At 35.6% G+C, this 10,300-nt stretch overlaps 1 protein-coding gene across 1 annotated transcript; it reads left to right on the forward strand.

The window, feature by feature from the left end:
* Window positions 1–560: 560 nt before the first annotated feature.
* On the forward strand, window positions 561–9,619 carry LOC120262439 (adenylyltransferase and sulfurtransferase UBA4-like). The gene is made up of 5 exons (XM_039270542.1): window positions 561–703; window positions 797–852; window positions 967–1,027; window positions 5,118–5,210; window positions 8,973–9,619. The coding sequence occupies exons 2-5, from the start codon at window positions 805–807 to the stop codon at window positions 9,014–9,016; spliced, it is 246 nt and encodes an 81-aa protein (XP_039126476.1). The 5' UTR covers window positions 561–703; window positions 797–804; the 3' UTR covers window positions 9,017–9,619.
* The last annotated feature ends 681 nt before the right edge of the window (window positions 9,620–10,300 follow it).

Here is a 10,300-nt window from a genome sequence, read left to right on the forward strand (position 1 = left end):
CTTAAGTGTCTTTTGTGGCATTTGTTTTGAAAGCCTGCATTTTAGCGGCGTTCGGTTTGAACCCTTTGACGCCATTTGCCAAGAAAACGCCGATATCCTATCAATTTTAGCGGTTTTTTTAAGTCGGCATATTTGGCATACTTTGGCGGCGTATATGTTGTAAAATGCCGAAATTGTTTCGTGCGTATTTTTTTCCCTATATTAGCTGCATCTTTGGATGCGAATGCTGCCAACGTCTAAGGAATTAGCACTTCTCACTTCAATAGCGTTTTAAGAATAAACGCCAAGATGCCAATACTTTAGCGGTGGCCATTGATACGGACGCCGTGAATTATCCGGTAAATTTTTAGCGCACGTTAGTGATTTTTTTTGCACTTTTTCCCAGAAATTTAGTGGCATTTGTTCGTAACAAATGCCGTGGATATTTTATCTTTTAATAATTTCAAATAATAACTAGAAAATTAGTGTCTTTGATTCGTAAAAAACACTACAGATATATTATTTTAATAATTTTGAATAATAACTAGAAATTATGGTTCTATTTGCATACCAAACGCTGCCATATTGTTACTTTTTATCCTTCTTTGTGTTTTCCTCTTCTTCATTTTGAAACCCAGCCTCTTTCCATGGAGCAAAGCTTTCACCGATCTCTTTCTCATCACGTTTTCCAGTAACCAGGTTTCTTTGTCATCGTGTTTTCCAAGTTAAGTCTCGTTTATTAGGGATTTAGCCAGTTGTAATATCAACATTCATTTCTATCTTGTTATAATTTTTTTTTGTAATTTTTGATTTGTAGGAGTATATATGCAAAGCAAACATCTTTTTGGGTTTTCGTTAGGCAAGAGGAACCAAGTTGGGTTTTGGTAACATTATTCTCATGAAAATAGCAAAACTATTTTTGGGTTTTTTTGTGATATCGGAGAAAAAACAATGTGAGTTCTTTATCTCTTTGGTTGCTTTTTTTAGGGTTTATTACCACTCGTTTGTGGTGCGGATCACCGTTTTCATCCCGTTTCATGTGATTGCGGTATCATCTCTTCCTTGCTTTCCATCTGTTTGATCTAATTTCGAGTTTTTGATTCATTTTTATGGGGTTTATCTCTATTTTTTGATCGTCATGTGATGTTTGGGGATTTCAAGAGGAAACAAAGGGCGAATTTTGTGTAGAATGTGTATTTTTTGTTGTGCCTAATAATTGGATTTTTTATAGTGTGGGTATGAATGCTAGTTTTCATTGTACCTTTGTATTAGGAGTGTTTAGAATTCATGTTCTTATTAATCTGATTGAGAAACATAGGTTTTCAAGTAGAATTCTTGATCAATGTCAAGTTGAAGCCTATGAGCTTGAATTGTTATCATGGCATGGTTATTTGAAAATTGAATGGTATGGTAGTACTTGTATATGTTTTTATGGAGACATGAGTATCTCACATTGGATTTGAACTAGCTAGAGTGTTGGTCCATAGACTTGGATTTGAACTAGCTAGATTGGATGTGAACTAGCTACGAGTCATAATTTGGAATATTTGGTTAAAATTAAATGAATGTAACTTTAATTACAAATTTCCAGTCCACATTTATCTCTATCATTGTCAAAATTAATTATATATATTTTCCATGGACTTCTACAGCTCCAAAAATGAAAAGGCTGAAGTTAGAGAATTTAGATTAATACTGTCGAAAGAAAGCTCAAGTTCCTTAGTTCTTGGATGAATGACTCTAGTGCATCAACAAACAATATAGGCATTAGCTAACCATGTTTTGCATATCTGTTTTAACCTTTTGCGTTGCTTAATCTTTGCTTAGTTCTATGTTTGTAGTCCTTGCCACCTCCAATCCTAGTGGGCATGCATTGTTCTTTGCTTTCATCTATTAGTTTTTATTACTACTCGTATCTCGATCCTCCGCCCTCTACACATTTTTTCTACTCTAGGTTCCATAGCTCAAGGCGATCTTTAACGTGCAATAACATACTTGCAGGTGAAGTTTCCCTATTAGAAACTATGTATCTTCCTATTTGTCAAGTTTTCTGCCTATGATATATAGTTCAATATTTTCTTGTTTGAACTATGATGCTTAAGTACTTTTGCAACTTAGTTGTCATTAAGCTATTTAAACATTAAAAAAATGTAAAATGCTATTTTGATTAATGAATCCTTTAATTATTTATTATATATCTAAAAGTTGATAATTGTGACTGGTGTTGTATGGAATTCCATCACCCACATAATTTTTTGTGATGTTACATATCTATTGTTTTTGCTGATTTTTATTTTTGTAACTTATTTGGATTGTTTGAAATAGATTTCCATTGGATAGAACAATGAACTTAAAACAATAGTATAATATTTTCATGTTAAATTTTGTCTGAGATGTTAGAATTTGTTTGATATTTTGATTATAAGGACTCCTCCAAGAGCACCACTTTTGTGCTTCCTTCCTTCAAAAACCATTCTTAGAAATGGTACATTTTAGGTTATTATTAGACACAAAGTATGCAATTTATTTCTTTGATAAGACATTAGTCCTTAATACACATGAACATTTAAAGTAAAATTTATGAGCATCAAATTATTTTTTCAATTTATCAAGCAGAGATGGACAAGAGTTGGATGACCAAGTCAAGATTGAGCCAAGAATATGTAAATGGAGTGGAGGAATTTCTCAATTTTGCTTTTGATAACTCAAGTCAAGATAATAAGATTGTTTGCCCCTATATAAAGTGTGTGAATGTCCATTGGCAAACTCATAAATTAGTATTCGAACATTTAGCATGTGATGGAATCCTCCAAGGGTATAATTGTTGGTTTTTCCATGGAGAAAATGTGGAGTCGTCGACCTCTTCTGTGATAAATACTTTCATGTCTCTTTCGAGTCTTAATCATCATAACAACACTTCTAAGATGGCTATCCATGATGGGATGGAGAAGTTGTTGCAGGATGCTTTTAATATGCAACAAGCACATATGGACTTGGGGTTTGATAATGATGAACTGAATAATGTGCTCGATGATGTAGAGGAATCCCTCCAAGGGGTAATTGATGAATAACCTTCTGAAGTAGCATCAAAGTTCTACAAATTACTTGAAGACATGAACGAAAAACTTTAGGCGGGGTCAAAACATTTTAGACTGTGTTTTTGTATCCGCCTTTTCTATCTAAAATGCATATGCAGGATGACTGGGAAAGGGCTCGACTTCTTAATTCATTTTTTTGAAAGAGTTTTTCCCAGTGGCCTCTATTCCTTTGAGTGGTAGTAAGATCAAGAAGGCCATTAAAGATCTAGGTCTTGGATATGAGAAAATCCATAGCTGCCCGAATGATTGCATACTCTTTTAGGATGACAAAGATAGTCAACAATCGTGTCATATATGTGAAATTTCACGTTGGTCATCCACTAATGCTAATCGACCTTTGAATGATGATAGTGAAGTAGTTCATAAGAGACCAGCGAAATTTTGAGGTATTTTACTTTAATTCCAAGATTATAGAGAGTGTGCATGTCCTCTAAAACTTCTGTTGATATATATGTCATGGCATGATGATGGTCGGACAAAATGTGGAAACTTGCAGCATCCGGCTGATGCTGAAGCATGGAAATCATTCGACACAAGATATCCAGATTTTGCTTCTGATTCTCCCATTGTTAGACTCGGTCTCTCCTCGGATGGTTTTAACCCATTTAAGTTGTTAAGTACTACTTATAGTATTTATCCTGTGGTGTTTATAATTCCTTACAATTTTCCACTATGGATTGGAGACAAAGGTCCAGGAAATGATATCGACATCTATTTGCAACCTCTTATTAAAGAGTTGGAGCAGTTTTGGGTTGGTATTGAGACATATGATGTATCAGTGAAAAAAATTTTTCTATATGCGGGTTGCTTTATTATGGACCATAAATGACTTTCTAGCATATGTGAATTTATCGAGTTGGAGCACGAAAGTTAAGTATGTATGTCCTTGTTGTGCTGCACAAACTTCTTCAAGATGGTTAACAAATGGGAAAAGGTTTTGTTATTTGGCACATTGACAGTTGTTAGAACAAACCCATCTATATAGATTCTAGAAACTTATTCAAAATTTTAGATGTCTAGTAACTTCTTCAACAACAAGCTATGCTAGTGCTAGGTAGGGATGCAAAACCTTTGGAAGGAAATGTCGACTATTATGGGATACTCAATGACATAATTGAATTAGATTGTTTTGGCAAAATCAAAGTTGTGTTGTTTCAATGTGATTGGGTGGATGCCAATAGTAATAGAGATATTAAGAAGGATAACTATGGGTTTATAATGGTAAATTTCACTCGATTAATTCACATTGGCTAATATATCTTTGATGAGCCTTGTGTGTTCTCATCACAAGTAAAGCAAGTTTTTTATTCTCAGGAGCCCAAAGAAGCTGGTTGGTTTGTTGTGATACATAATCGCCAAAGGAATGTGTTTGAGATGGAAGATGATGTTACAAAAAATGAACCTAGAGCTGAATGCTTTCCTTCCACAAATGATGGTTTCTTGAGTAGGAGTAATGACGGGCATGAAGATGATGATGAGGACATCTATGTATGAATTTGATGTGGCAAACTTGATTGACTTATGAATTTTAAAATTCAGTTCTCCATTGACACAAGAAGTAAGTTTTATGTGTAAATATATGTATTTGTGCACAACTTGTGTTGCATTTTTGTTGTAAATATATCTTCAAAATTCATTCTGAATTTTGCATACTTAACATATGAAGATGAATTTTATTTGTTATTTAGGTATAGTGACCTAGCATGCCAACAATTAAATTGTCAGCCATGCATTTGCATAAGATGACATGAATTTTCTTATTATGATTGGGTGGCCTAGATATATATTAGTTGGAAAAAAATTAAGGTACAATTGGAAATCGTGAAGATTATGTATCAATTATGATATGCTTAAGACAGTTCTTATATTCATTTGTGTGCTCTTGAGTATTAGAATATTTGTGTAGTTTTTTGGCTGGCAATAGAGGCTTTCGTTTTGTTTCATTCTTTCCTTTTAACAGGTTATATGAACCCCATCTCTGATTTGATATTGATCTCATATCATTGGTTGTGTTTGTGTTTGTGTTTTTATATAATGCAGGACAATTGAAACTCTCCAAGTCATCAATTCTGGTGGTTGGATCAAGGGGTTTGGGATCACCTGTAGCACTATATCTTACTGCTTGTGGTGCTGGTATTACCTTTCACACCTATACAGAGATTGTTTACTTATTGCAAATTCCACCAGAACTGGTTACTTGATTTTATATCCAAAAGTTCTTTAATTTATATTGCATTAAAAATACCTCAAGTGCGTTATAATTGTGATTGTTCTGTCTTAATTTCTTTGTTTTGTAGAACACAGATTGTTTTTTACAAGACAATTTAAATTAATGTGTGTGATTGTGCAAATAATTTGCTTTTGGTTGTGCAATTAATATTAATGTGGTTAATAAAGTTTATACTATTACTTTATTGGTATGGATTTTAAAATAAATGAAGTTGAAGTTATTTTTTCGCTGCAGACGTTACAAGGAAAACAAAGAAAATCATGCTAAACCTAAGCCTGATCCTTAATTTGATTATGAGGCTTGATTTGCGTATCAGGTTTACACAATGCTTTTAATGTTAGGATTATGCCCTCGAATGCCAACAAGGATAAATGTATTAGGGCATTTCATTTGTATTATACATTTTTATTATTATTAAATAGAAATTTATTTTGATGTTTATATAAATCTTGTGATGACATTTTAATTAGTGGCACACCCCTTGCGTGTGTGTACCGCAAGTGCACGGGTTATCAAAGTATAAAGTACCTTAGTGAGTGGGTAGTCGTATCTATAGGGAATAGTGCTTGAAAACACAAGATTTGCTATTTAACTATAGTAAAGATGGCTCAAGAGTGGTGTGAACACTATCAATTCAAATAAAAATAAAAAAAATAAGAAAGAGACGCAATGAAATGATAGGAGGCAATCGATAGAAGGTGGGACACTCGGACATTGCTCTCCCTAGGACTATTGTTTCAAGTGCAAGATAACTCACTATGTCTCCTAATTAATGTTTAATGAGTCATTGAAATCTTTAAACACACGGTCCCAAACCTAAGGTCAACTGTGACTAACTTTATACTATGTCCCGGTGGAAAGGAATACTCTCAACACCTCACACTGTGTGGGTTTGCAAGAAGCTCTAGGGACTCCAAGTGATAAACCCTATTCCCTAATATAGATCTAACCCTTTGGTTAAGGCGAAAGACCCCTAGTTACAATTAAGCCCCAGCACTAAGGATTACTTCAACACTTCACTCTGTTGCTTGTGTAACTAAGCCTCAGCGGAGTTTGTCTCTTAGCACTTCACTCTATCATGACCGTAAAGAACTCTTGGAACGTAGATGTAAGATAAATCACATCGGAAGGGAAATGGGATGTTTTGCTATCTCTCGACTCACCCTCTTGACCCTCTCTAACCTTGTTTTGTCAAACCCTCATGATGTGGCACTCATCCACAAAGATTACCAAGATAAATTCTTAACCCTAGTGTCACTCTAAGGGAAAATCGATTCAACAAGCATTCATGGTTGAAACTTAATTAAAACTTCAATTAAAGAAACATAGTAACATGTTAATGAAACAGAATCATCCTAGGGTTTACAAGTCCAAGCACAAACTAGGGTTTTACTCTCCATGGAGAATGATATAATCAACAATGAAATCGAATCTAAAAGCATGCAATCCATAAGTAAAACTCCCTCATAGTCCGTATCGATGGTCTCGTGGAGTAGTCTCCTCTTCTCTAAGGGTCTCCTCATCAAGCCTAGGGCACACCTCGCCGAATTGATTGATAATGTTTATCATATTATGAAGGTTCATATTTTGAATAGGACTTCATAATTGAATGATGTTTATCATGTTATGAAGGTTTATATTTCGAATAGAAGTCATAATTGAATAATGTTTATCATGTTTTATGAAGTTTCTATAAATATGACTCATCTCCAACTATAGAAGAAACTCAATTAATTCTCTAGTGAGAAAATCCCCTAGCTCTCTCTTCCTCTCTAACCCTAGCCGCTATTTGGAGAAGAAGAGGAGATTGTCTCTTAATTTCGGCGTGTGATCTAGAGGCGTGGAACTTTCGTTCGGCGCTAGGAGGTCTACGACAATCCGAGAGATAAGTTCATCGCATCAAAAGAAAGAAAATCATTAAGAGGTAATTTTCTAGGTCTTTTTAATTAAATTATGGTGCTCATTAAAACAATTAGAATATATATCGCAAATATATTATTGCTTCCGCATGCCCTTTTTAATATTATTTGATTTTTGCGATATTACCTAACAGTGGTAGTCAAAGGATGGTTATCGCATAATTGTTGGGAAAAATTTATTTGCAATCGATGGACCATCCTTTTGCCATCTACCTTTGGAGGTTTTGAGCACTTTTGAGACCAACTGCACCAGCCTGTGATGGGTAGCAGCCCTCCTGAGCATGGACACTTGTTATCTACTTTAGTTTGCTTTGTTTTGTGTGTTTGTTATTTTGATGAGTTGGCACGGTTCTTACCCTACCAACTTGTGGTGTATAACTTTGCTTATTTTTCATCAATGTGTTTTGTTGACTACTCCTTACTTTCTCCCTTGTGGTTGCATGTGTAAATTTTTGTGTAATGATGATGTCCCCTTTTTTGCCTCGCAGGGCATTGAGGGAATTTGGTGAGCTTTCCTAGTTTGAAATAGAGGTTGAAAAAGACATGTATTACTCACCACGCCTTTTGTCAAGTCATACCTCACGATGAGCACAAGATGAATCGGGGAAGCTCGTTTTCACCCTCCTCTATGATTTTCATTGCTTCATCTAGCATGCTTATCATGTTTAGTGTACATTGAGGGCAATGCACAACACCAAGTGTAGGGATGGGTGTATTTCATGTATTAGGACCATTGTTTACATGCTAGTGTTACCTATGATGGTTTTATTCATTCGTGTAAGATTCTTTTAGCTTGGATTAATGATTGATGTGAGTTACTTGTTTTTATGTTTTATTGAATCATGTTTCACCGCTAGTATTGTCTTATGCACTGAGCTTTTCTATCAATGCTCTGGGAATAGCCAATGTGACTGCTCTAACTCACTTGTATGCTTAACACACTACTTTGAGTACTTGTCCTTAGAACACTAAGTTCTATCCCTCAATGTATTCTTAAGAACTTCTAAGTCTTGTTGAGCTAATTCTAGTTTTGGGACATGTAGAGTACATTGAAGATGTGATCTAGGGTAAATGAAAAAAAATAAAAGAAAAATGATTCTATGTCAGCATTCCTCTGCTACTGAAACATGAATGCGTCAATGTAGACTGTAATCGAGTAGTTAGGTGGTTCTTGTACCTAACCAGCATGTGCACCTTCCAGAAAGATTTCAAAATGATTTTTATGCAGTCTACGTTAGTCGGACTAAAAAAATGATGAAAAAGAAAATGAATGATAAAATGAAAATAAAAACAACCTAGTGATCTTTTTGAGTACCTACCAGAGGGTTTTGAGAAGAAACATGATTCAGTTTCAAGCTATAGAATTAGAAGGATCTTACTTGGCCATTGAAGTAGCACTTAGTAGTTTAAGACTTAGTATTCTTTGTATTTGGAATGATTAGCATCTAGAGCTGTACTGATTGAAGTCCTTGGGCTAGACTGGATCAAGACAAATGAGATAAAAGATTCACTTACATGGCATAGATATATTAGGGGTTAGACATGGTATTTTTATTATGCTTATTGACTGTAACTCAACATCTATTTATCATTGGCCATTGGTTCTGAATTCTTATACTTGCTTTAGCCAGAGGTAATGCATTTAGCCACTTATCAGTCTCTTTGTTTTTCATGAGTTGTTTGCTTGGGGACAAGCAACTCTTAAGAGTGGGGATATTTGATAATCATGTACTATTTGCTTTGTAGGGTACAGGAAAGCTATGGAGAACACGACGATATCATTTAGGTGAAAAGAAGAAGAAAGCAGTCCAGAACTTCATGCGGCCCCAATACAGCCCATATGGAGGCCGTATGCTGGCCGTATGCACCCCCGCATGAAGCAAAAACTAGGTTTTGAGTGGCATTCGGCCCCCATATGGCCCGTATGCTGTGAAGGTTATAAATCCAAATTTCTATGGCAGAATGATGAACTTTTTGGACAGATTTGGAGAGGGCTTCTTGGAGACTTCTTGGGAGACCTTGGGTAACCTTGGTATGAAGAAGAAGGGCAAGGAAATGAGGAGATCATCCAAGGGCAATGTCAAGGGCTCTCAAGGCATGAAGACATCATTATTCAGAGGGGAACTCAACAACTATTTGAAGGAAGGAGACCTACGGCTAGAGGAAGCGTCATTCATCATTCTTTTGGCGGGGGAAGCATCATTCAACACATTTTCTACCTCTTCCTTCACCATTTTATCTAGGGAGTGTCATTTATGAGTTTGCTTTGTGTTTTACTTGGCTTTGTTGCTTGTCATGGTATGATGACACACTAGACCTCCAAGACCACTGGATGTCAGTGAACCTTGGTGGGTTTTATCATGTATTTTGGATGATTTTTTGTTAATTCCATGCTTGGGTTATTTTGACATTTAATCCATTATTTTCATGCTATCCGTGGTTCTTTTATGAGTTATACATGTAGATGTGACCTACTCACATTTATTAGATTGTGAATGGACTAGAAGGGGATACTTATATCAATAAATAGAACTAAACATACATACAAGAACAAGTTCACCCCCAAGGTTCACCTATATTCAGTGACCTTGGGCTTTAGTTGTTCATAGTCACCAAATAAAACAATAAATCCATGCAAACAACCAAACAAAACATAAAGAACACTTCCTCAAAGGATGAAGGCCGGAGAAGCTCCCAAAGATGCCACTCAAAGGGGTGGCTTCCAGTCATCTTCAACCTCCTCAAATCAAGTCCTAGACATAGATCTTGCTCCAAATCACGCTCTACTCACCAGATTTGCTGTAAAAGTGCCATCCAAACCCTTCTTCAACCTCTGATCTGAGATGGTGGTGGTGAGCTCCAAGAATGGGTTCTTCCTCCCCTAAAAGAATGCCCTAAAGATGCCTTAAAAGTATGACTTCGGGGTTACTTACAAGTGGCCTCATGGTCATAATATTGGCCATGAGGTTGTTCAGAAAATGGGCAAAAAAAATCATTAAGTTGCTATAGTACTGCTACAATTAAAACTTCTACAATATCGCAGCTATCTAATTTGCTTGCGATTGACTTCACGG

Source organism: Dioscorea cayenensis, chromosome 5 (assembly GCF_009730915.1).
Source record: "Dioscorea cayenensis subsp. rotundata cultivar TDr96_F1 chromosome 5, TDr96_F1_v2_PseudoChromosome.rev07_lg8_w22 25.fasta, whole genome shotgun sequence".
Classification (NCBI taxonomy): domain Eukaryota; kingdom Viridiplantae; phylum Streptophyta; class Magnoliopsida; order Dioscoreales; family Dioscoreaceae; genus Dioscorea; species Dioscorea cayenensis.

Coding starts and splice junctions, on each gene's coding strand:
- LOC120262439 (XM_039270542.1), top strand. CDS start 805: ATGCAAAGCAAACATCTTTTTGGGTTTTCGTTAGGCAAGAGGAACCAA. Junction 853..966: donor CGTTAGGCAAGAGGAACCAA/GTTGGGTTTTGG, acceptor TGCTTTTTTTAG/GGTTTATTACCACTCGTTTG. Junction 1,028..5,117: donor TCCCGTTTCATGTGATTGCG/GTATCATCTCTT, acceptor TATATAATGCAG/GACAATTGAAACTCTCCAAG.